Source organism: Vulpes lagopus, chromosome 3 (assembly GCF_018345385.1).
Source record: "Vulpes lagopus strain Blue_001 chromosome 3, ASM1834538v1, whole genome shotgun sequence".
Lineage (NCBI taxonomy): Eukaryota > Metazoa > Chordata > Mammalia > Carnivora > Canidae > Vulpes > Vulpes lagopus.
In genome coordinates, this window is record NC_054826.1 from 95,126,289 (window position 1) to 95,153,249 (window position 26,961).

A 26,961-nucleotide genomic window follows, 5' to 3' on the forward strand; every position below is an offset into this window, starting at 1 on the left:
GAAAAAAAAATTTTTTTTTTTAAAAATTCAAAGAGATCCCTCAAAACCTCTTCCCATAATTAATCAATGCCCTCTAAGAGGACCTTCAAGGCATCCAGCCCATAATAGATAAATGACAAGGCTCAGGGCCTCATTATATCCTGCATGAGTCCCTGTAACACCCCCATTTTGCCAGGGAGAAAACCCAACAGTCAAGCATGGAGATTTTCCCAGGACTTCAGGGCAAGAACTAACAGTTATCTCTCAGCATGCTGGTGTTCCTAACCCCGATGGGCTTCTACCAACATCCTTTCCCAGTGAAAGCAGATTTTTCACTGTATTTGATCTGTGCAGTCATTTTTCGTATTCCGCTCATAAGGATAGCCAATATCTTTTTTTAAAGATTTTATTTATTTATTCATGAGAGACACAGAGAGAGGAGCAGAAACATAGGCAGAGAACCAGGCTCCCTGCGGAGAGCCCGATAAGGACTTGACCACAGGACCCCAGGATCACAACCTGAGCCAAAGGCAGATGCTCAACCACTGAGCCACCCAGGTTCCTCTAGTCACTATCTTTTTGCCTTCACTTGGAAGAATGGAAATATACCTGGACAGTAATATCCCAGGATTTCACAGAGTGCTTCTTATGTTAAAAGCTGATTTGGATAATAGAAAGTTTTCTGCAGGGGCACCTGGCTGTCTCAGTAAGCAGAGCCTGAGGTCGTGAGTTTGAGCCCCATGTTGTCTTAGAGATTACTTAAGGAAATAAAAATACATTAAAAATTTTTTAAAGAAAGTTTTCTGCAGGATCTACTTTGTTGAAATACACAGATGGTTTTCTTCTCTGCTCCCCTCCTCAAACCTCTTCATGGGAATGAATACAGCACCCATTTCTTAAGACTTTTGGTCTTGGAGGGACATAAAGTCTCCAAAGAAAAATCATAGCTTGCCCAAGTTTAGGGTAGATACTTAGGGCATCTGATCTTGGAATAAGTTCTAAATACGGACCCAGATGAAACCCCTCATAATTGCTTACCATTGATAGATGACCTTTTTTTTTTAAGATTTTATTTATTTATTCATTAGAGACAGAGAGAGGCAGAGACATAGGCAGAGGGAGAAACAGGCTCTCTGTGGGGAGCCCGATGCAGGCCTCAATCCCAGGACCCCAGAATCACGACCAGAGCTGAAGGCAGGCGCCCAACCACTGAGCTACCCAGGCTCAAAAATAAATAAAATAAAAAAATAAAATAAAATAAAATAAAATAAAATAAAATAAAATAAAATAAAATAAAGATTATCACTCCCTGGGAACCCCTCTCAAACATTACAGAGATCAGGGAACCTATTTTACTGGTCAGGCGCTTTAACAAGTCTGTGCTGTTTGGCCAGTTCTATGCTTTCAATCTTCAGGATTAGTGGCATGTAATAAAGGGTCTATTAAGACTTGACTGGTGGGGCAGCCCAGGTGGCTCAGTGGTTTAGCACTGCCTTCAGCCCAGGGTGTGATCCTAGAGTCCTGGGATCAAGTCCCACATGGGGTTCCCTGCATGGAGCCTGCTTCTCCCTCTGCCTGTGTCTCTGTCTCTCTCTGTCTCTCATGAATAAATAAGTAAAATCTTAAAAAAAAAAAAAAAAATTGTAGAAACCCTCCAAACACCTTGACCTAAAGCTGTTGTTGATCTTCTAAATCTCAAATCCACCCCCTTGGGAACTCAGACTCTCACCCTTTAAGATAACATCCAAAATACTCAGCCTCTTCCTCCTTTGACCCACAGTTGATAAAAGGAGATTTACTTTAATAATATAAAGGCCTAATTGCTTCTATTAAAAATGACCATGCTTTGATAGGGCAATCTTTTCACAGTGCACTCTCAGGAGACGATCGATGCCCTTATGTATCACACCTTGCACCCTGGAGACTTCGTCCTTCCAGAAAGACCCATCATCTTTGCTGGAAAGGCCCATATCAGAAACTGCAAACCAACCCCGGGACTGCCAAACTCAAGGGAATAGGCTCTTGGATTCACATGATGCATCTAAATAAAGCATCAAAACCCTGGGGTGCCTGGGTGGCTCAGTTGGTTGAGGGTCTGACTTGATTTTGGCTCAGGTCATGTCCTCAAGTGTCATGGGATTGAGCCCTGTGTTAAGCTTCACACTTAGCATGGAGCCTGCTTGTTCCTCTCCTTCCCCCTGCTTTCTCTCTCTCTCTCTCTCTCTCTCTCTCTCTCTCTCTCTCTCTCTCTCTCTCTCCCCGTCTGTCTCAAATACATGGATAAAATCTTTTTTAAAAATGCATAAATTAAAGGCACCAAACTCTGATGGGACCTGTACATTATCTGGTAACCTGGAAGCAAAGATTTCCCAGAATTGAAGCAGAGAGCATCTGACAAGACAATTTTTCCAGGATGTCCGGACCAGGCCTGTATGCCTTTTTCTCTTTTACATGGAATGGAAATGCTTTTCCCTGCATTTCTCAATCCTTTGGAAAGGGGAGAACCTCTTCTTTTGATTATGGGCCTTCAGGAAGAGCCTCAAGATCCCAGGACAAACTAATTTTTCACTTGCCTTTTCTGAAGGCTTAGAAGGTTAGAATTCATAAAAATCCTTCTTTCAAACTATCAACTGCAAAAAATTTAAAAATGTAAAAGATAAACTATTTAAAATAATAATAATTTGGGCAGCCCAGGTGGCTCAGCAGTTTAGTGCCACCTTCGGCCCAGGGTGTGATCCTGGAGACCTGGGATCAAGTCCCACGTCAGGCTCCCTGCATGGAGCTTGCTTCTCCCTCTGCCTGTGTCTCTGCCTCTCTCTCTCTCTCTCTCTGTCTCTCTGTGTCTCTCATGAATAAATACAATCTTTTAAAAAATAATAAATTAAAATAAAATAAAATAATTTTTTAAAAATAAAAACCAACTGTTAACTGATGATGGATTCTTTTTTTTTTTTTTTTTTTTGATGATGGATTCTTATTCAAATCCACGGTTTCTGAATTTACAACTTTACAGACTGTATTATTTAATAACATTTGTTTTTAACCCAATTTTTTGAAATAATATTTTTATTTATTATTTTTTATTTCTCTCTTTTTTATTTTTATTTATTTTTTTATTATTTATTCATGATAGTCAGAGAGAGAGAGAGAGAGAGAGAGAGGCAGAGACACAGGCAGAGACACAGGCAGAGGGAGAAGCAGGCTCCATGCACCGGGAGCCCGACGTGGGACTCGATCCCGGGTCTCCAGGATCGCGCCCTGGGCCAAAGGCAGGCGCCAAACCGCTGCACCACCCAGGGATCCCTCTCTTTTTTATTTTTTAAAGATTTATTTATTTATTTCAGAAGGGAGAGACAGGGAGAGACTCTCCAGCAGATTCCCCATGGAGCAGGAAGCCTCACATGGGCCTCAATCTCATGACCCCAAGATCACTGCCCAAGCCCAGGTCAAGAGTTGGAGGCTTAACCCACTGAGCCACCCAGGTGCCCCCCTTTTTTAATATTTTATTTTTAGGGGCACATGGGTAGTCAGTGGGTTAGGCATCTGTCTTCGACTCAGGTCATGATCCCAGGGGTCCTGGGACTGAGCCCTGCATCAGGCTCCCTGCTCAGTGGGGAGTCTACTTCTCCCTCTCCTGCTCCCCCTGCTTGTGCTCTCTCTCTAATAAATAAAATCTTTAAAAAAATATTTTATTTTTAATCACTGAACTCTACCTCTGTAACTAATAATACACTATGTGTTAGCTAATTGAATTTAAATAAAATTATTTTAAAGATTTGATTTTTAAGGAATCTCTACATGCAACATGGGGCTCAAATTCAAAACCCTGAGATTACAAGTGGCATGCTCTTCTAACTGAGCTAGCCAGGGGTGCAGAGGTGCAGAGATAATATATATATATATATATATATATATATATATATATATATATATATATCTGAGAAGATACAGACTTCAGATGGGAAGTACCTGAGAGCTCTCCCTCCTTACTCTCCTTGTTACTCATATGTGGCCCTAAGTGGTTTCCAACTGCTATGCATCTTCCTTCCAATGTGGACATGACAACCAGAAAAGGTCCTTCCAGGCATGGAGGGACAAAACCACTTTGTACAAAACACCTGACTCTTGATCACTGATGCTTTCAAAGAAAGATCTTGATCTAAAAGAAGGAAATGTGAAAGTTAATATACTTTTAAGTCCCTGATGTGTTGCTGCTCTGCAAAGACATTAGATATTGCTTCATGTTGATACCTGCACTGTATCTTCCCAATGCACTTGATTGGTTCTTTCCAATATAATGCTTTTATAGTATTTACTATTCTGCTTTCATGGCTGCTTTAAGCAGTGACTTCCCAGAGGCATCCATGGTCCAGGTTTGCCTTCATAGGGAGAAACTTTTCTTCCCTAAATCGGAATGAGTGCCAACAAACATGTTAAGTTGGCTACCTTCAGATCTAGGGTCCCAATTTAGAACCAACATATAGTTTGAAATAGTCGTGTTACTTTTGATTTTTGTACTTGTTGCCTATCAATCTTTCACAAAAACAATGTATCCGACAGGGTGATGCTGGCTCACCCCTTCAAGATGACCTCCAATGCTCATAACCTTGAGAAGATACAGACTTCAGATGGGAAGTACCTGAGAGCTCTCCCTCCTTACTCTCCTTGTTACTCATATGTGGCCCTAAGTGGTGTCCAACTGCTATGCATCTTCCTTCCAATGTGGGACATGACAACCAGATAAGGTCCTTCCAGGCATGGAGGGACAAAACCACTTTGTACAAAACACCTGACTCTTGATCACTGATGCTTTCAAAGAAAGATCTTGATCTAAAAGAAGGAAATGTGAAAGTTAATGAAGAGAAACCGCACTGGATTGGACCTGGGATGCTGGAAAGGGAGGCTGGTAGGGGAGCCTTCTGCTCCATATCAATTACAGGAAGAATTGTCAATTACAGACCCCAACAGAAGAATCCCAACAAGACGGAATCATCATAGGTCCCCAAAGGTAAGATGTACATATAACATCTTCTATAAAAAAAAATCGACCACTCCTGTCACTCAGCCAATGAGAAATCATCATTACCCTGAACACTTGCTTCTCTTTAACGGACTTTTAAAAAATATATTTTATTTATTTGAGAGAGAGAGAGAGAGAGAGAGAGAGCACGGGCAGGGGGGAGAGGGAAAAGCAGGCTGAGCAGGGAGCTTGGGGGGGATCTAAATCCCAGGACCCTGGAACCATGACCTGAGCCCAAGACAGACACTTAACCAACTGAACCACCCAAGCACCCCTTTGTTCAAAACAAGCCCTCTCTACTTCCTCCTTCTCCATAAAATAATGTTCCTCTCCTTTGTTTGTTGGACTTGACTGCGGTTTTGCTGCAAGTTTGCTCATCTTGGGTTGCGATTCTCTTTTCTGGAAAAAACTCATTTTTGCTGGTAAAGTAACTGGCAGTTTTAAAGTTAATAGGAGCAAGGGCACTGCAAGTAATATCTCTGATTTTCCACTTTTGTCTAGATCAAACCTCTCACCACCCCTTCATTAAGGTGGATCACAGCACTCACTCTGGCCCAGAGGGAGGGAGGACAAAGCTCTGCAGGAGGGGAATCAGCGAGGAGGAGGGACTTCTGGGAGGGGAATGCAGCTCTGCTCCAGTTACCCGGGATCAATGGAGGAGTAAGACCTAGGGGAGCTGCAGGAGGGCTGGAAGTGAATTTGAGTTGAGCACTGCTTTGGGGCATCTTTTCGGTGCCTTTGTGGGGGAGAGGCGGGCCCCTGGCTTTTGGGCGCAGACCTCCAGGGCCTGCATCAAGTCCGAACTGGGCGCCAGCTAGTGCTGCTGCCGCCGCGGCCCAGGCGGGAGGGACCGAGGAGCAGGTGCGCAACCCGGGGGCGGCCGCCCACTCCGGAAACAGCCCCGGCCACGCCCACACTGGGCCCTTCCAGGCCCCCAGGATCCCAGCCAGCTGGCAGAGACCCCCTTCGCCGCACCGCCTGTGCCAAGGGCGCCGAACACGTCGGCAGGTCGGGGGGCGTCAAGCAGACTGTGACTTGCACCCAGCCCCTGCCAGCCCCGGGGAATTCGCCAGTGACCTGTCGGGGACGAGGAGCGAGGGGCGGGGTGGCAGGCCCCGGCCCCGCCCCCCCCGGCCCCCTCCCCCCCCCGCCCGCGCCGGGCGCCACTCCCCGCCCAGCCCTTCCTCCCTGGGCTCCCCGGCTCTCGGTGAAGGTGGGAAGAGGGGCCACGTCACTGTCCCCAGGCCGGGGAGACGCGGCTCCGCCCCTCCCGCCCCGCCGAGCGCTGGGCTCGGATCTAAGAAACACCGGCCCCAGCCCAGGGCCAGCCCAGTCGCCGCCGCCCGCGCACAAAGCACAGGCAGGTGCAGGCGCTGCCCGGGCGCCAGCGGGCAGAACGGAGCCGTTAGCGCGCGCCGTCGGTGCCTCCGTCCTCCCGTCCGCCCGTCGAGGCATCGGGCCGCCGGCGCGCAGCAGCTCCCGCCCAGGCCCAGCGGCCACGGCCCCTCGTCGCCCCGCACCCTGAGCCGCCGGGCAGAGCCGGCTTTGGCGCGGCAGCCATGTCCATGGGCCTGGAGATCGCGGGCACGTCGCTGGCCGTGCTGGGCTGGCTGAGCACCATCGTGTGCTGCGCGCTGCCCATGTGGCGCGTGACGGCCTTCATCGGCAGCAGCATCATCACGGCGCAGATCACCTGGGAGGGCCTGTGGATGAACTGCGTGGTGCAGAGCACCGGCCAGATGCAGTGCAAGGTGTACGACTCGCTGCTGGCGCTGCCGCAGGACCTGCAGGCGGCCCGCGCCCTCATCGTCGTGTCCATCCTGCTGGCCGCCTTCGGGCTCCTCGTGGCACTCGTGGGCGCCCAGTGCACCAACTGCGTGCAGGACGACACGGCCAAGGCCAAGATCACCATCGTGGCGGGAGTGCTCTTCCTGCTGGCCGCCTTGCTCACCCTGGTGCCGGTGTCCTGGTCGGCCAACACCATCATCCGGGACTTCTACAACCCGCTGGTGCCGGACGCGCAGAAGCGGGAGATGGGCACGGGCCTGTACGTGGGCTGGGCGGCCGCGGCCCTGCAGCTGCTGGGGGGCGCGCTGCTCTGCTGCTCCTGCCCGCCGCGCGACAAGAAGTACGCGCCCACCAAGATCGTCTACTCCGCGCCGCGCTCCGCCGGCCCCGGCACCAGCACAGCCTACGACCGCAAGGACTACGTGTGAGGGGCAGCCGCGCGGAGCCCCCGGCACCCGTCGAGCTGCGGCGCCCCTGTCCGGCGTGCAGCCTCTGCCGGAGACCCACCCACTCCAGACGCCCGGAGCTCTCCCACTGGACTGGGAGGGGCCAGCCCGGCGGCCCCTTCCCCGGCGGCAAGCAACCCCCACCCCCACCCCGGCCCCCGGCCCGGGGCCTGGAGTGGGACCACGGCGCGGGGGTGGGAGGACCAGCCCGCACGGACAATGAAACCTTGCTCCTCGGGAGCGCGAGGCTGGGGTGGCCGCCGCTGCTCGCCAACCCCGTCGGTGGCCGCGGCCCCAAAGCCCGCGTTGGGCAGGGACCGGCAGTCTTGAAAAGGGCCAGTTGATATTTTTCAATAAAAGCCTTTCGTTTTGCATTTGCGGGCGCCTCCTTGTCCTGAGGGCCGACAGGGCCTCCAACCTCCCTGCAGAACACCCCCCACACACAACCCCCCTCCCCCACCCAGGGTTGGCCTTGGCTGGATTCTGCTCTCCCGTTGCCCAGAATGAAGCTTAGAGAGGGCAGAGGTTGGGTAACCGAGAAAGTGGGGTTGGAAAGGGCTCGGTGCGCCCTAGGTGGCCGTCTGGCCTTCTCACTGAGGATTCAGATGTTGAAGGCCCGATCTGGAGAGCCGATCTGGAGAGCCGGGCATGGCTAACAGCGTGCTGGGTGGACCAAGGCGTGGGGGAGGTGGGAATAGTGTGTCCGGGGCCCTTGTCTCTAGCCTGTGCCACCTGGGTTTGTCCTCGGAGTCCTCCCCGGTGCCGCGGAACAGCGAATCTTCCCTGTGCTTGTGAAAGAGCGCATTCAGTGCGATGATTTCATATTTGGAAGAGAACAAAACGTCCTATTGTGTTCGTAAAACACAGCATCAAGAGTAAAGCTGGGCAGGATCTCACCTAGAGATGAGAAAGGGCCCTCATTCCCTTCCCTGGACCAGAAGAGACAGAGAGAGAGAGGAGAGAGGATTCGGGACCCTCTGGCGGCACTCTAGGGCTTGAGTTTAATGAGGCTTGGAAGCACTTGTGTCTGGGAGACAAGCAGGAGGTTTAAGCAGAAGGAAAGGGGGCCTGTACCCCAATCCAGGGAAGAGTGATCCCTTAAGGCTGGACAGACAGCAAGGTGTGAGAGTGGGATAAGGCCCAGGGGCCCAGAGGAAGCCAAGTCATGGAGTCTCATGTGCAGAATTACAAACTTTGGACTTTATTCCAGTGTTTTGGGAGTCATGGAAGGAGATACCTGGTCAGATTTATGCTCTAAAATATTGTCTCCACCACCCTCCAGAGGAAGTGGGATTCAAGGAAGGAGATGAAGGTGGGGATACCATCTAAGAGGCTCCGCAGCCATCTCTATTGAGATGGTGCAGCCAGAAACACAGCAGGGGCAGTGGGGCCGGGCATGCAGCTTGATGGGGCCTGCGAGGAAGCAAGGGAGCAGGGCTTGAGAAGTATTTGGATATATGGGGTGAGGGAGAGGGAAAAAATTAGGGTAACTCCAATTTTCTGCCCTAGGTCACTGATTGAATGGTAGTGCCATTTACCAAAACAGAAGACCAGGTTATTGGGGCAAGATGACGTGTTAGGTTTTGGGTTTTTTTGTTTTGTTTTTTGTTTGTTTGTTTGGTTTTGGTTTTGGTTTTGTCTTGTTTTGTTTTGTTTTGTTTTGTTTTTTACGTGTTAGGTTTTGAATGCACAGAGTTTGGCATGGCTGGGGGACCTCCAGGCAGAGACTTCCAGGAAGTGGCAGGACATATAGAGAGAGCTGGGACTCAGGAGTCGTAAACATGACTGTTATTAGCACACAGGTGGCACCTGAAACCAGGAGAGTAGAGGAGGTCAGTCTAGAAACAAAAGAGGAAACAAAAGGGTTTCAAGAGATGGGCGTTGGTAAGGGTGTCCAAGGTTGTGGAAGAGGTCAGGCCGGACAAGGCCTAAGGAGTAGCCCTGGGATTCAAAGCAGCAAGGTGATCCCTGGTAGCCTGGGCAAGAGGTGTGTGGCAAGCAGAAAAGTGAGTGGAGATGAAAAGTAATATCAGAGCATGTAGACACCATGTGTCCAAGAGCTTTGCTTAAAAAGGGAATCTAGGGACGCCTGGGTGGCTCAGCGGTTGAGCATCTGCCTTTGGCTCAGGGAATGATCCTGGAGTCCAGGGATGGAGTCCCGCATCAGGCTCCCTGCATGGAGCCTGCTTCTCCCTCTGCCTGTGTCTCTGTCTTCTGTGTGTGTGTGTCTCTCATGAATAAATCAATAAAAACTTTAAAAAGGGGGGGGGAATCTAGGCCAAGTTAGCAAATTGACAGGGAGCGAGAAGGGACAGGTATTTGGGATTGGAGAGATTTGGGATTATTTCGAAATAGTTATTGTATCTCAAACTTCTTTGCCTGCAGCAAAGCTAAAGCAAAAGGTCCCAGGGGTTGCCAGACTTTTCAGTAGAATGCTCCTCCACTCAGCTCCCCCCCCCCCAAATTCCTTAGTTAAGAAATACTGACACGTTTTCACCCTTTATGACCCAAAGAAGAGAAAGGAAATTACTATGAATAGTAAGAATATCCCAGCTTTAGGTCATTCTCTGTAAGATCCCAGGAAAGGACGAGGGGTTGGGGTTGGGGTTTTGATTAGCTTTGGGGTTTTGATTAGCTCTTCTAGCCTGGGGGCAGGGGAAGGAAAAGGGGAGAGTGACCTTGAATCTGAAGAGGAGGAAATGATGAAGCCGATCCTAGGGAGAGCTGGAAAAAGGGGATGTGGACTCTGGAAAGGGGGAGGACTCAGAAGGGGTCTCAGTGAGGGGAGGGGGCCCAGTGAGAGGGAGGGGCTCAATGGGGGGCTCAATGGGAAAAGGGTCAGAGAGGGAGCAGATTTGGCAATAAGAAGTGAGAGAAGTTTCTCTAGGCTCATCTGGGATGGAACTGGGCAGGGGAGTACTGAAGAGCTAAAGGGGTTGCATCTGCCCTAAACATCCACAGTCTCTGGCCAGGGGAATGCCAGGGGAGTGTCCGGTTGGGCCAAGTCAGAAGTGAGGGGCACTGAGTGACTTCTCTGTCCCAGAGAGCCCTGCAGGTAGGAGCAAGATTATTCATTTACCACCAGCTTCCAGAAGGCAGCCTGAGCATAATGTCTCCTGGCCACACTAGGGCAGAGCTGCAGTTGGGGCCTGCGGTCAGCCTGCCCACTGCAGCCCACCTCCAGGACCACCCCAGCCAGAGGATTTTAGCGGAAAAGGGAGACAGACCCTTGGGTGGGGAGCCCTCAGCCCCTCCCCTGGCTCTCTGGTGTCTCCCCAAATCTGGGCTCCCCTGGGGCCTCCTGGGTATAGTGAGGTATCCTACCCCATCCAACGCTCCCCCAACCACATGTACACACACCCTTGCCTGGCTTCTGGGTCTGTCCTAACTCAACCTGTTTTTATACTTTTTGGAGTTTAGGATCCAAAGAGGGTGGTGGCACTTGAAGCAAACAGACCACCAGCTGAGGAGAGTCTCACAGGAGGGATCCAGGAAGACTTCAGCAGGGGCTGGAGGAGAGACAGGCATTTGGTGTGAAGGAACAGCCCAAACTGGGAGTCTGTGGTTTCTAGATCCATCCCTTTTCCTATGTGACTCTGAGTACTTGTCTTCCCCTTCCGGGTGTCAGTTTCTCCACCATTGCAACAGGGGGGGTTGAACCAGATGATCCATCAGGGCCCCCTAACTTGTCTTCTCCATCCCCATGTTTATCCTTATCACCCCCTGCTGAAGAAAATTAGAACCAAACTGACTGGGTGAGCAGGGCAGTTCACTCCTCTGAGCCTCTGAGCCTCTGAGCCTCTGAGCCTCTGAGCATCTGAGCCTCTGAGCCTCTGAGCCTCTGAGCCTCTGAGCCTCTGAGCCTCGGCTTCTTCATCTACAAAATGGGTGTGGTAATAGCATGAGGCCATGTTGAGGTTTAGCTGAGCCATCGTCCGAGTTCCTGTGCAGCCTATTCCCACCCCATCACAGCACTATGTGGTTTTGCTTCTGGTCAGACTTCTCCACCAGGAGGTCATCCTCCAAGGTCAGGGGCACTGTCCTGAGCTTCTGTCTGGAGCTCCCGGCACAGGCCAGCACCCCTGTGTGGAAAGAAGGCACGCCTGTGTGCTTTTGTGCCTGGCCCCATGCTAGGCACACAACAGGACCTGGCACACACTAGAACCTGAACTAATGTGAGGTGGTACTGTGAATGTTTTGGTTTCTTCAGCCAGGCAGGAGCCTGGGAACATGAGGGCAATGGCTGGCTGGGTTGTGAGAACATTCTGGGTTTCTTCGAAATCCACAGCCCTGACACCCCTGCCAGGGCCTGGGGCTCTGTCCCACTCCCCCTCCTACTGTTGTGCCTCAGGCTGCCCTGCTCTTGCCACACCTGTTCTAGCTCTTCCTCCTGCTCAGACCAAAAGCCAAGTGCTTTATCAAACAAACACAGCATTTATTGTGGCTCCCTCAAGGTCTGTGGCAGGCCTGGAAGAACAGACAGTACGTTCCTTCTCCCTCCCTACCAGGGCTCCATTAAAGGTCATCTGTGCCAAGACCAGTATGCTCTGCAGAGCAGGTAAAAGAGAGCAAGAGTACTGCTCAGTGCTCACTGAGTGCCCTTGGGCAAGTCACCGGCCACATCGCACTCTCATCTGTTAAAAGAGATGATACTGTCGCTGCTCTACTTGATCCCCAAGAGAACCCTGCAAGGTGGGCACTACAAAATGAGACCACCAAGGCTCACAAGTTGATGGGAGTCGGCTGCAGGCCCTGCCATGTCCTGCCAATTACCAGCTCCTCATCTGTCAGCCTGGTCATTTTCAAGAAGTACCCACCTGTCTTCTTCCCCACTTGCTGCCATGACTCCAACCAGGCCACCATCGTTCAGGAACAGCCTCCAGAGGCTCTCCTGCCTCCAGGCTCCCTCTCCACACCCCAACCTGGCTATGTCCCTCTCCAAGCCACTCACCTCAGCATAGTCAAGTGACTACTTGTGTGACAAAGTCCTGAATCTGACAACATCGGAAAATCCTTCCAGTTCCCTACCCCCGTATGGCTCTTAGGATCCCATCCAGACCCCACGGCATGCCTCAAGCGCTCCTCCAGAGGTAGAGCCGTGGTCACCTCCATATTGTCTCCTCTCCTCCCCAGCCCAACTACCTAGGACCAACTCCTCCAGACACCCTTCAATTCTGCATGAACCCTGCCCTCTCTGGGCCCTGGCCCTCACTACAAGCTCCGTCTCTGTTCTTGGCAATTTCCCCACCCTTACCTCACCTCTCTTCGCAAGCTTAGAGGTCATTTTGTGTCTTTGCTGAGGGAAGCTTCCCTGTCAGCCAGCCTGTTCCTACAGAGTGCTGTCCCTCCAGGACTCCATCATGGCATTTGTCTGGACCAGAATCACTTCCCCCTTTTAAACAATCCCACAGCATTTCTTGTCATCTGGTAATAACATAAGCATAATCAGAACAATATGACCAGGGGGGCCTGGGTGACTCCGTTGGTTAAGCATCCAACTCTTGATCTCAGCTAAGGTCTTGATTTCAGGATCGTGAGTTTAAGCCCGTGTGGCATGGATCATACTTCAAACAAACAAATAAACAAACCACCGATATGAATAAATGTTTCAGAACTACACTCCCAACAAAATACATCTAAAAACAAAAACAAACAAAAAAAAACCCCTGCATTATCTTCTTAACAATTTCTCACTTCATTGACTATTTCAACTGAAAGACACTTTGGAGCAGAGTAATATGCTCTCCCTTTAGCATGATTCAACCCACTTGTTTTCTTGACTTTGTTTTAGAATGAATCTCTTCTGCATCAGCTAACATGAGGTGCAGAGACTCATCAAAACCAATGATACAGTCCTCTACACACATGTTCACTTGCTCATAAAGCCACAGCTAAATCTGAAGGATCTAAAGATGAATTACACCATCGCCTTCTGCATTTTGGCAGTGGCCACAACATACTATGGTGGAAGTTCACGAAGACCACACTAATCTCCATGCTGCCTCCCAGAATTACTTCTTCATTTTGTCTTTCCCCTGCCTCTAAAACATAAGCTCTGCTGGGAAGGCACCCTAAGCACATGTTCACCTTTGAATGCCCCAAGCTTAACCTAATGCCAGCATGGCACTGATGCTCAGTAAATGAGAGACAAGGTTCATATCCAGGGTGCCAAAAGAACAAAGTTGAAGGAGCCACACATGTAGATTTGAAACCATATCACAAGGCTATAGTAATTGAAACAGTATGGTACTGGCATAAAGACAAACAGAACAATGAAACAGAATAAGAGAACCCAGAAATAAACGGTCACATATGTGGTCAAATGATTTCCACAAAGGTGCCAAGAACACTTAATAGAGAAAGAACACTCTTTTCCATAAATGGTGCTAAGAAAACTGGATATCTTCATGCAGAAGATGAAGGTAGACCTTTATATAATACTACACAGAAATTAACTCAAAATAGATCAAAGGCCTACACATAAGAACTAAGCCTACTTGGGGCTCCTGGGTGACTTAGTCAGTTAAGCACCTGCATTCAGCTCAGGTCATGATCCTAAGATTCTGGGATGGAGCCACGCATCAGGCTCCCTGCTTAGTAGGGAGTCTTCTTCTCCCTCTCCCTCTGCCTCTCCTCCCACCCTGCTTGCGCGCTCTCTCTCTCTCTCTCTCTCAAATAAATAAAATCTTTAAAAGACAAAAAACAAAAAAACAAGACTCTCGGGATGCCTGGGTGGCTCAGTGGTTGAGCATCTGCCTTTGGCTCAGGACCTGATCCCTGATTCCCATGATCGAGTCCCTCATTGGGCTCCTTGCATGGAGCCTACTTCTCCCTCAGCCTATGTCTCTGCCTCTCTTTCTGTGTCTCTCATGAATAAATAAATAAAATCTTATAAAAAAAAAAAAAAAAAGCTAAGCCTATAAAACTCTTGAAGAAAACGCACTGCAAAAGCTTTACAACATTGGACTTGGCACCAATATCTTGGCGGTAACACCAAAGGCACAGGAACAAAAGAAAAAAAATAGCAAATTAGACCGGATGAAAATTTAAAACTTTGTGCATCAAAGGATGCTATCAACAGAATGAGAAAATAACACACAGAATGGAAGAAAATATTTGCAAATCATATAGCTGCTAAGGGATAAATATCTAAAGTATATAGAGAACTCCTAAAACTCAACACCTACAAAAAGAATCAATTCAAAAACAGGCAAAAGATGTGGATAGACATTTCTCCAAAGAAGATCTATGAATGGCCAATAAGCATATATGAAAAGATGCTCAACAGTACTAATAATTAGGGAAATGAATATCAAAACCACAATGAGATACCATTTCACTCCCATTAAGATGGCTAATATAGGGGCACCTGGGTGGCTCAGTAGGTTAAGCATCTGACTCTTGATCTCAGCTCAGATCTTGATCTCAGGGTCATGAATGAGTTCAAGCGCTCTTGGACTCCACACTGGGTATAGAGCTTACTTAAAAAAAAAAAAAAATGGCTACTATAGAAAGAGAGAAAGGAAGGAAGAAAAAAAACTGTTGTTGAAGATGTGGAGAAATTAGAACCCTTGTGCACTGTTGGAAAGGTAAATTGGTAAAGCTGCTGTGGAAAGCAATATTGTTGCTCCTCAAAAAAATAAAAGCTAAGGAAACAATAACATAAATTAAAATTTTAAATTAAAAATAGAACTACCATGTGATCAAACAATTCTACTTCTGGGTATTTACTGAAACGAATTAAAAGGGGGGCCTCAAAGACATTTTTGCATACCCTTGTTCATAGCACTATTCACAATAGCCAAGGAGTAGAAGCAATGCAAATGTCCATGTAGGGGTAAATGGATAGCGAAACGTGGCCTATCCATGCGATGGAATGTGATTCAGTCTTAAAAAGGAAAGAAATTCTGACACCTACTGCAACATGGATGAACCTTGAGGACATTATGCTCAGTCAAATAAACCAGTCACAAAAAGGCAAGATGTAGCTTTTCCTATTGCTTAAGTCAATTTGACTTGGGGTTTCCAGCCAAAGATGTCCTAACCAGTACAACTGGGCTGCCATTTAAAAAAAAAAAAAAAAAAAATCAAGTACAATGTCTCTTGTGAAGTAATCTTGCAGAAAAATAAACAAATAAATAAAATATGAATCTCATCAACCTTCTATATCCACTATCAATTTACAGGGCTTGCTAAAGAGGAGCACAGTACCACAGAGGTCAGCAAAACAGCAACTGGGCTCTTCAATGACAAAAAAGACTTTTTTTCAAGGAAAAAATTGAGATGGAGGGGAACCCATATATCAAAAGTGACTTAAAGATATATCAGGCAATCACAATTGTGGCCCTTCATCGATTTCTGATTCAAACTCTTAAAGTTGATGGCATGTATGAGAAATTCAACATTGGAACACTGAGTAGATAATTGATAATCTTAAGGAATTATGACTTCTTAAAGTATGTAAAGGATATGGTGGTTTATGTTTAAAAACAAATGAAAAAAGCCCTTAGCTTCCAGAGAAACATACTGAAATATTCACAGATTTAATGGTATGAGCGTGAGATTTAGTTCGAAATCATGTACACGGGGACGCCTGGGTGGCTCAGCAGTTGAGCATCTGCCTTTGGCCCAGGGGGTGATCTGGGAATCTGAGATCGAGTGCCACATGGGGCTCCTTGAGAGTAGCCTGCTTCTCCCCTCAGCCTGTGTCTCTGCTTTTCTCTCCCTGTGTCTCTCATGAATAAATAAATAAAAGCTTTTAAAAAAATCATGTGCAGGTGGGAGAACACATACATGGGCTATAGATGAAACAAAATTGATCTTGAGTTGATCCTGGTTGAAAATGGCTGATAGGCACAGGGGGATCCACTTTATCCCCCTTCACAAATGTTTAAAATTTTTCACAATAAAAAGGAAAAAAAAAAAAAGTAGATCTGCATTGACAAAGAAAAATATCCCTCAGCAATACCTTCTTTCTCTTGCAAAAAAAAAAAAAGTTTTCTTGACTTCAACATCTCTAAACAAAGGCCACCTCATTTCTCTGCTAACTCCTGATTTGCTTCCTCCCCTCCCACATGCCAATCAGCCTCTCCTGTCTGCTCCTGCCCCGACTCTGTCACCATTCCAAGCTGCTCCTGGCAAGGTCCCCAGTGGACTCCAGGTTGCCATGGCCAACGATCACTTTTCTCTCTGGAGCTTACTCCCAGCAACTTTTGACATAGGTGATTGCTCCCTCCTCCTCAGAAAACCTCAGTCCCCTGCCCTTTGTGACACCTCCCTCCCTAAGCCTTCCTCCTCCCACTGCTCTTTCTTCCTGGGCCCCCTTCTCTTCTGTGATGCACTTTCCACCCTTTGACAGTCTCACCCATTCCCAGGGCTTTACCACCCTCCCGCTGCCCGACCTGTTCTCCATGCTCTCCACGCAGGCATCCTGCTGCCTTCTCAGTGGATGTGGTGGGGCACGGTGGTTTAACAACAGCGTGGCCCCCAGAGCCCACCACTTGGGATTGGATCCTGGCCGGATCCTGGCCTCGCAGCATCCAAGCTTTGTGATGCTGGGCAGTTAATTAGCCTCTCTGTGGCTCAATGCTCTTAGCTCTAAAGAGGATCAATAAATAATACAGCGCTTATGAGGATGAAATCAGTCAATAGACATAAAGCACTTAGAACAGTGTTTGGCACATGTCAAGCACTCAATAAACGTTGACTATTATGATATCTCATGGGCCTCTCGAACTTAACACACATCAGGTACAACTCTAGATTGTCCCTCCCTACTAGTGCCTTTTGGGGAGGGGGGTGGATTTCCTCACCAGCCTTGCCCAGCTCAGTAAATTGCACAATTACCCATGTGGTGTGTCCAGAAACCTGGGACTTGCCTTCAACTCTTTCCTTTCTCTCACCATCTTCCTTTCTACCCATCATCCAATTCTTCATCAAATCCTGCTGATTGTAACTCCAAAACATATCTCATAACTACCTTTCTTTACCTGCAGACAGTCCTATAAAAATGCATGTCTCTCCCTCCTTAAACCCTTCCCTAGCTTTCATTTTGCTTAGAATAAAGACCAAAACAAGACTGATCTTGAGTTGATCATTGTTGAAGCTGAGTGATAGGTACAGAGGGGTCCCATTTTATCCCCTTGCCTGGACTAACACCAGCCTACCTCTTGCCTTTCTCCCCTTGCTTCCTCTGTGCACCTCAGGGCCTTTGCATATACTATTACTTCTGCCTAGAACACTTTCCCCCCCGGGTGTTTATATGACTGCCTCCTTCTTATCCTTCAGATGTCACCTTACCTGAAGCCTTTCCTAGCACCCTACTTAATATCTCCCAACCTAATGACTAGCAAACACAGCATTCTTCTCACAGAACTTACATATTTATTTGTTTATTTGTTTACAGACTGTCTCCCCTACTGGAGAATAGAAAAGCAGAGGACTTGGGGTTTGGGTTTTTTGTGTTGCTTGAGGAACAGGGCCACATAATTGCCCTATCCCTAGCTTTAAAGTTCATACTTGGCAAAAAAAAATAAATAAATAAATAAATAAAATAAAATAAAATAAAATAAAATAAAATAAAATTCATACTTGGCATTAAAAACAAAATTCAGGGAGCCTGGGTGGCTCAGTAGGTTAAGCATCTGACTCTTGATTTTGGCTCAGGTCATGATCTTGGGGTCGTGGGATCGAGCCCCACGTTGGGCTCTGTGCTCACACCTGCTCACATTCTCTCTCTCTAAATAAATAAGTAAAATCCTTTAAAAAAAAAATCATACTTGGCATTAGCAGGTGCTCAGTAAATATTTGTTAAATGAATTATTGGACTATTGATTTAGAAAGGGTCGGTTGTGGACAGATCTGCCCGGGCAGTTGGAGACAAGTTGAACTTCAGTCCTCCTGAGTTCAGGCCACAATTCTAGGATATTCAGCACAGCCAAATTTGCTGGGGATGGGGAGGGTGGTAGTGGCTGAAAGAGTGACAGGTTGGACAGTATCCAGCCCTCAGGCAACAGCGATCACTGCTAAGACACTGTCATCTTGGTTCAATAGCGCCTTCAGTCCTATGCCTCATACTGTGTCTGCTTTGAGCTTGGAACCAGGGGAAATGCTGCAAGCTGCCTGCCTCCCGTCCTGCCTGCCTTTAGATCCATGAGCTGTTTCTTCTCTGGGGAGCCTGCCCAGAAGCAGATGGCAGACTTCCCCCTCTCCCATTCTGGGCCAAGCTCCTGTCTCGGCAGAGGAATTCCCTTCCCCTAAGGGCTTCAGCTTTTGAAACACACAAACCAGCTTTTCTACTCTTGGGTCAGCCATTATGCATCCCCAGAGGCAATGAGCACAGAAAAGTAGGAAAATGTAGGAAGGAATCAACTAGATTAACATAGAAATACATTATATGCTTGGGAAAGATCAGGGTGACCACCATGTGGAGAGGTGACTAGAAAGGCCAAAATGGACAAGTCCACTGAAGAGTCGGCTATCCCGAAGAGGGATGGGGTTGTGAATTTGGATGGGAGAGGATGGATATCAGAGTTATTTGGAAGATAAAAATCCATAAGAACTAGGTGAGGGATTGGGTAGGGGAGAGGGAGGTAAGGAAGACACATCTAGAACAACTCCTAGGATTCTGCCTTGGGAGAGGGGATGGCTCTGCCATTGCGCGTGGTGTTCCCACTTCTGAAACACCTTTCCTCCTCTGCTGTAAGCCCTTTGCCGCCCCACTCCTCCTCATCCTCTCAGCCTCCATTCAAGCATCACTTCTGTGCAGCTGCCCTATCCGATCCCAGGGCCAGCTGGATTCCTCCTTTTAATGTCCACCTTCCTTTGCATATTTACTGGGTGTGCGATTACACGTCCATTAGTATTCTCCCCACCAGACTGTCAGGTCTGTGAGCAGATCTGGGCTCATCCTTGCATCCCTATTGCCTAGCATATAGTAGGTACTCAATAAATAAAGGCTGCAAAATGCAGTTAGGGTAGGGAACTGGAATATGCCCTGCAGGCTGGTGTTTTTTTCCGTAGAATGGAGGTTGCTGGGTTTCAAAATACATAGACTCCCTCCGCAGCCTTGACCCCTCACCCCACTATTCTAAGAATCTGTGCTTGTGAGGAGGCTTTAACCAGGGGTACAGTGTACATATGGTTCTGGAGGTAGGAAAAAAGTTGACAGGGTTGCAGCTAGCAGGACCTGTGGGCCTTTCTGGAGCAGAGGAGTGAGTGGAGGGAAGCAGGACATGAAGGTGTGTGGCCAGGGAAGCTTAGAGGGGAGGGGTTATGAGGAAGCTGGAGGTGGCAGAGAGGGGCCCCACAGGTGTTCTGGACACTGGAGCTACAGGATGACCCTGTGCACTCCCTGCCTTCTATCCATGACCCAGGGAGCCTCCCCACATGCTCTGCAGAAAAGAAAAAAAAAAAAAAAAACTCCACACAGTCCACTACTGGAAGTGCTCGGTGAGTCTGGGGGAGACACGGGGATTACCATGCCCCTGTGGGAAAGGCTGCAGTAGGGATTAGACAAAGATACTGTACGTGGAATTCACCGACCGCAGCTTCAAAGACGCAGGCTCGAAATCTGAGAAGACGGAGCGGCCAGCGCAGGACGAGGCTGGGCAGGGAACCACCCAGGGGCCCCCCTCGGGACACGAGCAGGGGTCTCCTGGGAGCCCCGCCCCCGCACGACTAACACCTCGGCCCCGCCCGGCCAGCAGGCAGGAATTTGCCCTGCTGACCTCCCCTGGCACACTCCTGTCACCATGGCGACCAACCTGGAAACAAGCGGCCCGATTGTCCCTGCTCAGCGGGGCAGGTGAAACCCTGGCCACGTGACCGATACTGGGCCAGGTGCGGTGACGGGACGCTCGCCGCCTCCCTGCCTTAACCCCTAACGCGCCGCCGCCCCCGGGGCCCAGTGTCCCAGTCGCCGCAGGCCACACCCCTTCGGGTCCCGGGTTCCCAGCCAGATGGGCGGTGGCTACCGGGAGCACTGCGCTAGGAGTCACATTCCCGGGAAGGAATTCAGGTTGGGCCGCGCACGTGTTTGAGTGATTGGAGCTGGGTTATTCCCCTCTCGCGTCTCCATTTTCTCAGCAGTAAAATGAGAATGACAACACCCTCCCACTTCACAGGGACTTGGGGACTGCTGGGAACAGGGATGCTGGGAACAGACTCCCTGCACCGCTTTTCTCCCCCCCCCACATGATCTCCGGATATCAGGGGCTCCAGAAGGCCTCCCCTACCACACCCCCCTCCAAGAAGAGGGAGACCCCCACCAACCAACCAGTTAGGAGTTGGCCAGTTCCTAACAAGCTGGGAAAGGGTGGGCAGCCCGCAAGTTGACCCCTACCCAACAGCCATCATCAGAGTCCTTCCCAGGTGGCAATCACCCCTCTGGGGCCACACCAATTGCTTCGGAGTATGCAAGGGGAAACCTCAAGCCAACTGGTTTTTCTGCTTGCTGCCAGGCCTTAGCCAGCCACGTGACGTGACGGGGCTTGGGCCCAGGTCTCAGGAATGTCTCCAGACTGCTTCTGCCACAGACCCAGGGCTCTGAGCAATGATCCAGGGTCAGTGGGCCAGGCTCAGGTTCCCCAGCTAGACAGTAGGCCCGGGTGGTGGTGGGGGATGGTTTGAATCCACATTTGAAATGCTACCTTTCTGAATCACCAATGTTATGTCAACCCCGTGCCCCTTCATCAGCCAATTCTAGAAAAACAACCTGCTTAATGTTTCCTCTGAGGCCCCCTCCCATGCATTGGACCAGCCCCCATCCAGGGCTCAGATGTCCTCATCACTCCCCTAATGACTATGCTGGCAACAAATCATTACACCACCTGGTGTGCTTAGCTTCCCCAGCGACCTCAAAGGCCTCCTTGCCTTAAAACAAAACAGCTGCCAGTCCCAGGCTGACTCAAGATGGGGGCCACTTTATTGGGCAAGGTATTTATTACACCTTGGAGCTCAGATGCATCCTACTGATTGACTTCATCAAGCCTGCCTTAACTAAAGAGGGAGAGGCATGGCTGGTCTGGATGTCATCTCCTGGAAGGGGCACTGACCCAGGCATCAGATGAACCTTCACCTATGCCTCAGAGAGTGCCCTGAATCTCCTCATGATCATTCAGTAAAATGATTACTATTGCACTTTGCACCAGATAAATAAAACATGGCTCCCGTCCTCCAGGAGCTCCCAGAGTATGGTGGACCTGGAGAAGGCGATTTCTATGATACTGGACAGTAGATTCTCACAAATGTTTTGAGAACATAGGGTAGAAGAGATTGGTTTCAACTGGGGAAATCTAGGAAGGCTTTTGAGGTGGTGGCAGTTATCCTGGACCTTTACAGTTGTATAGGAGTTGGGCCACTGGCTATCTGGAAGGCAGCCACAGCATCCCAGCAGGAGTCCTGGGGGTAAAGACCAAAAATAGGTGTGCAAATACAGGCAAATGTAGTTCTCTGGTTGGGGAGTAAGGAAATAAGAAGCATGGGTGGAAAGCAGGCAGGATCAGACCAGGGGGGGTGCAGGATGCAACTCTCAAGTTTAAGGAGAGGGAATCTCTTAAAATTTCTGAACAGAATGCTGTAAAGGAGCAACTATTCTTTGTAGCCGCAGACGGGTGGACTGCAGTGGAAGCCAGAAGACACCTGAGACAAGACAATGCCACCAATGCAGACTGGGGACAGAAGATGGCAGTTATTTCTCTGCAGGAGGTTCTGAGTTCCGAGGGTGGGAGGATCCTACTGGTAAAGAGGGGTGCTGGTAAAAAGGGTGAGCACACCTGACTCATTTCAGCTCAAAGCAGCAAATACCTTCCAGTACAAACACCTGGTCTCCCCCCAATCTCATCAAGAATGGCAGACGGGGCGCGAGGGGGCGATCAGACAGCGATGCTCGTTCTGCCTCCTGTACAAGCCATTTGCCTCAGTTTCCCCATCTGGAAAGGGCGGGCAGGGATGGCGGTTGGAGATGAGCTCTCTAGAGTCCCTCCTTCTCCTTCTAGAGTCGAAGACTTCAAGACGGGTAAGAGGTGCACCCCCCGGCTGTGGAGCACGGCGCCTCCAGGCTGGCGCCTCTCCGCGCCGGCCCTCGGCACTGAAAGTGTGGCACCCACCCAAGGCGATGCATGAGAGCAGAGGCGCAGGCCAGGTGCAGCACGGGCGCTGGCCAAGGCAGGACCTCCTCGGCTTGCCAAGGACGTGCCCCGCGGCCGCCCAGAGCTCGCGCCCCAAACCCAGGGCGTTACGAGCGGCGAGGACCGCTCTCCCACGCCCGGGGACCCGGACTCGCCAAGAGGATTCGGCGCCGGAAGGGGCGGGACAGAGCTTCGCGAGGGGCGTGACCAGGACTTTCGGTGGCCCCGCCCAGGGCGTGGCCAGAGGCGGCTTTCCTGCCTGCCGGATTACGTAATGACGCAAGGGGCGGAGCTCGGAGAACAGACTGTACTCTGGGATTACGTAAGGAAACGAAAGCGAGAGCGGGGAATTCCGCGGTAGTGGGCGGGGCAGAGGGAGGAGCTGCAGCCGGAACTGGGCGGGGCTCCGAGAGAAGGCGGGAGGCGGGCGAGGGGACTGGACTAGGTGCGCGCCGGTAGCTAGCACCCGACATGCTCCGCTGGGCCCGCGCTTGGAGGCTCCCCTGCAGGGCGCTCGGCCCATGCAACCTCGGCTTCTCCGGGGTGCCCGTCGCACACAGCAGCAGTGGCCGAAGCGGCGCCGAGCCGAGGTCAGTCAAGGGCGCCACGTGGGAGACCGTCCATCGCTCCTCCCCGTTCAGTCCGGCCGGGATGGCCCCGCCTCCTCCGCTTGCGCCCGCCCCCGCCCAGGTCGCGCCCCTAAACCCAGTCCCCAGCCCGCTCGGACCCCCTCCTCCATCCTTGCTCCTCTCGCCAGGTCGGTGCTGCTTTCCTACAAGCTTCTGGACGGAGAGGCGGCTCGCCCGGCCCTCGTGTTTCTGCACGGGCTCTTCGGCTCCAAAACCAACTTCAACTCCATCGCCAAGGCCCTGGCCCAGCAGACGGGCCGGAGAGTGAGCTTCCGGGAGAGGCGGGGTCCCGCAGGAGGTGGGGCCTGGCTGGGTGGGACGAGGGGGAGGCCGAGGCGGGGCCCGCTTCTCTGCCCTTCCTGCAGGCTACCTGCCCAGGAGTACCGGCACACCGTGACTCTGGGTGGACTTCATTCATTCTCTCAGGCTTGCATCTATCCTGTCCTTCATTCGTGTTATAGACCTCCACGTGTGTGCTCCACGCTGAGCTTAGATGTCCTCATCATAAGGCTCAGCCGTCCAATGCCTAAACGCCAATAGCTTTTCGGTTAAGGGGGCCAGCCCCTGTTCGTTCACCCGGGATGACAGGGGGCTTACCACCTTTTATAGTAGTCCATCCTTCTGTGCTCCAACTGTTGGAAATTCTTGGCACCTGCTTACTCTGGGTATTCACTCAACCAGGCCAAACCTTTAGAGACAGGGCCACACTCCTTGGGCCTTCTCTAGCTGAGTGACTCCATGTTCTTTATTTGGTCTCCTAGGTCTGAGAACTGGGCCCCCTCACCATTGGGTCTCTTCTTCCACTTCAGGATCTTTCTCCAGGCTCTCTACTCCCCTCAGCCTGCGCTAATGTCATGCCTTAGTCTGTCTGTGCCCTGAATGTCTCTGCCCACCCTCACTGCACTCTGCAGGTGCTTACAGTGGATGCTCGGAACCATGGTGACAGCCCCCACAGCCCAGAAATGAGCTACGAGGCCATGAGCCAGGACCTGCAGGACCTCCTGCCCCAGCTGGGCCTAGTGCCCTGCGTCCTCATTGGCCACAGCATGGGAGGCAAGACAGCCATGCTGCTGGCACTCCAGAGGGTAAGCTGTCCCTATACGGGTTTTCCTCCCACCCAGCGTATACCTGAGTGCCCAAAAGGCAACCTGGGACTCGGTTGAGCCTCTGATGGCCAAATTCAAGATCTGGGAACTATGCATGAGACCCAGTGTGCCTGCCCTAAGGCCAGTCCTAAGTCTGGTTCTCCCACCCAGCCAGAGTTGGTGGAACGCCTGATTGCCGTGGACATCAGCCCAGTGGAGACCACATCCAGCTCGGACTTCCCATCCTACATGGCAGCCATGAGGGCCGTAGACATCCCAGATGAGGTGTCCCGCTCCTCTGCCCGAAAACTGGCCGATGAGCAGCTCAGCACTGTTATCCAAGTAACACACCCAGGCCCTGGGTTCTGTCGTGGGGAAGAGTGATGGCCCCAGACCTCATATAGAGACTCCCCTCCCCCAATGGCTGGACATCCTCCTCTCCCCAATAGGACATGGCTGAGCGTCAGTTCCTGCTCACCAACCTGGTGGAGGTGGATGGGCGCTTCGTGTGGAGGGTGAACTTGGAGGCACTGGCTCAACATGTGGACAAGATCTTGGCTTTCCCATCACGACAAGAATCTTACCTTGGACCAACCCTCTTCCTCCTGGGTGGAAACTCTCAATATGTGCAGTAAGCCAGTTTTACTGGTGGTGGCAGGAGGGGCATGCCTTACTTACCCAGGCCCCAGCCTGGGGCTCCTGCCTTGGGGAGGGCTTGCATGCAGGCAGGCAGTGCCTGAGAGTTCAAAACATCACTGGGCATGTGGGCTTATGTAGCTCTCTTTTCCCTGCTCTCTTCTACTTCTCTCTTTCCCCATCTTCCCACTTTGACCCCTTCTGGGTGGCCTTCTCTTCAATGGACAGCCCCAGCCACCACGCCGAGATTAGGCGGCTCTTCCCTCAAGCCCAGATGCAGACTGTGCCCAATGCTGGCCACTGGATCCATGCTGACTGCCCACAGGACTTTGTGGCTGCCATCCGAGGCTTCCTGGCATGAGAATTGCTGGCAAGAAGAAGAAACTCCAGGTTTCCGGGCCCTGCAGCCTGCTCCGTGTTTCTGCACAAAAGGACTCAGGCAGGCACTGAGAGAGCGTGAGGATACAGAGGTGTTTAGATCTCAAGCTTTTAATGAATAAAGACATTGCTCCCAAGCTCCTGGGCTGAGCTCTGTTACCGCCAGCGTCCCCACCGACCCAAGGGGAATCGGACCTGCAGGGCCCTGGCAGTTTGGGGGTTCACGGGGGCACCCAGAGTGCCCTGGGACTCTCTCTGCAGCTGACTCTCGACCCGCTGCCTCACCATTTGATGCATGTCCTCCTGGGGGCAGGAGAACAGGTTCAGGGCCAACCCTGTGCCCCTCTTCCCATGCCTCCCAGGCCCGGCTGGCATTCCCACACTACCTCCCAGGCTTCCACCTCCTGCCTCAGCCTCAGTTTCTCCTCCAGGACCTCCAGCAGCTGGGCCTCCACAGCTTGCAGCTTGGCTCTGCATGAGTCCAGCTCAGCCTCCATTGCCTGCTTCCTGCAGGTAGTGGGAAGAGCAACCTGAGACTGGGACCCTGCACATCTGCTCTGGGCCCTAGGGCGGGGGTGGGGGGGGTAGGGACAAGTGTAGCCACAGCCCCTGCCTTGAGACAGGGTGAGTGCTTGGGACTGGGTGAGTGCTTTCCTTGCAGGAATACCTGACTTCTCACCTCCTTTCCTGTAGTAGGACAGAGCCCTGAGGGTGAGCCACCCACTGCCCTCCCAACACCCCTCCCCTCCAACCCCCACCCCCCCAGGCATCTGTCTCTCACTTGGCAATGGCTTCATCCCGCTCCTGGAGGACCTGGTCCAGTGAGGGCTCTGTCTGGATGTCCCCCAGTGCTCCAGCAACTTGGAATTCTGGGTTCTGTTGTAGGGCGACAAGAGAAGGGAGCAGGGATCTAGAGCTTGTCTGGATGAGGTGTCCCTCTTCTGGGCCCTTCTGTCCTTGCCTTGGTTCTGATATTAATGTCAGGAGGGGAAGGTCTGGAAAGGTCCATTCCTGCCTTCCCAGTACCCATCTCATGGGCCTCTGAAGGTAGAGCAGAAAGACTGAAGACTGTGCCATGCTGAGGGGGTGGCAGTTGTGGCCTCTGCCTGGCACAAGGGTAAACAGAGAGGATGGGGTGTTTGGACCCTCAGGGAGGAAAGAATTCTCACCCAAGCCGCAGGAAAGAGACAGGGTGGGTTTCGGGACACTTACCCCTCTAGGGCCCCAGACAGAGAGGGTGGCCTGGTGACTGGGACTCTTGTCAGTGGGGTGGGGCAGGCGGACAACATAGCCCTTTGCCCTCCCTTCCGGGCTAGGGCTAGGCACTCCCTTGTAGGCTCCGCCCTCAACTGGCTGGCCAGGCCCTTGCCTCCCCTCCTGGATCCTGGAACCCTCTGGAAGCTGAGGCTTTCCTGAGGAAGCTCCGGACTGGCTTCCTCAGCCCCTTCCTGCACCGTCATACGTATCCTTCACCCCAAGGAGGCGCTCTGTGCACGTCAGGAGATGAGAAAGGGACCGAGCCAGGACTGCTTCAACGCTGAGGGGCATAGGTACCCCAGCCCCCCATCCTGAAAGGTTGGCATCTTGGTATCTTGAATAGCATCATCCACACATATCTTAGCTCAGCAGAAAACAGAAGGAAAAACGTTTAACCATTCCTGACAGACTCTTGAATGTCCATCATTCCTAACAATATTGCTCATTATTCCTCCAGTATCCTCAATATTCTCATCCTTGAGCCTGGTGAGTCTGCTGTGCTGGGGTTGGGGGACGGGTTGTGTAGGTAGCCGCTGCCTCCCCGAGTGCACTCGACAAGCATACCAGTGACATCAAAGATGTGAAAGAGAATTTTCCCCCTTGAGAAGCCTCTTC

The 26,961-nt window shown here is 51.0% G+C and overlaps 2 protein-coding genes and 1 long non-coding RNA gene across 3 annotated transcripts; 2 read left to right on the plus strand and 1 right to left on the minus strand.

The window, feature by feature from the left end:
- The first annotated feature begins 6,329 nt into the window (after positions 1–6,329).
- On the plus strand, positions 6,330–7,607 carry CLDN3 (claudin 3). Its single transcript, XM_041747055.1, has one exon. It carries the CDS (start codon positions 6,559–6,561, stop codon positions 7,213–7,215), a length of 657 nt encoding a protein of 218 aa, XP_041602989.1. The 5' UTR covers positions 6,330–6,558; the 3' UTR covers positions 7,216–7,607.
- Positions 7,608–22,734: 15,127 nt separating this feature from the next.
- Positions 22,735–25,226, plus strand: ABHD11 (abhydrolase domain containing 11). Its single transcript, XM_041746906.1, has 6 exons — positions 22,735–22,951; positions 23,119–23,254; positions 23,902–24,075; positions 24,247–24,417; positions 24,525–24,706; positions 24,940–25,226. The coding sequence occupies exons 1-6, from the start codon at positions 22,833–22,835 to the stop codon at positions 25,070–25,072; spliced, it is 915 nt and encodes a 304-aa protein (XP_041602840.1). The 5' UTR covers positions 22,735–22,832; the 3' UTR covers positions 25,073–25,226.
- LOC121486148 lies at positions 25,185–26,523 on the minus strand. The gene is made up of 4 exons (XR_005986553.1): positions 26,302–26,523; positions 25,871–25,965; positions 25,476–25,596; positions 25,185–25,392 (listed from the first exon to the last, which is right to left on the minus strand). It is a non-coding gene; the product is annotated as an uncharacterized LOC121486148 (long non-coding RNA).
- Positions 26,524–26,961: the final 438 nt, after the last annotated feature.

Bases quoted from the DNA above. Each gene is read 5' to 3' on its own strand.
- CLDN3 (XM_041747055.1), top strand. From the start codon at position 6,559: ATGTCCATGGGCCTGGAGATCGCGGGCACGTCGCTGGCCGTGCTGGGC.
- ABHD11 (XM_041746906.1), top strand. From the start codon at position 22,833: ATGCTCCGCTGGGCCCGCGCTTGGAGGCTCCCCTGCAGGGCGCTCGGC. The intron at 22,952-23,118 runs GTCAGTCAAGGG...TCCTCTCGCCAG, and splicing joins CGAAGCGGCGCCGAGCCGAG to GTCGGTGCTGCTTTCCTACA. The intron at 24,076-24,246 runs GTAAGCTGTCCC...TCTCCCACCCAG, and splicing joins TGCTGCTGGCACTCCAGAGG to CCAGAGTTGGTGGAACGCCT.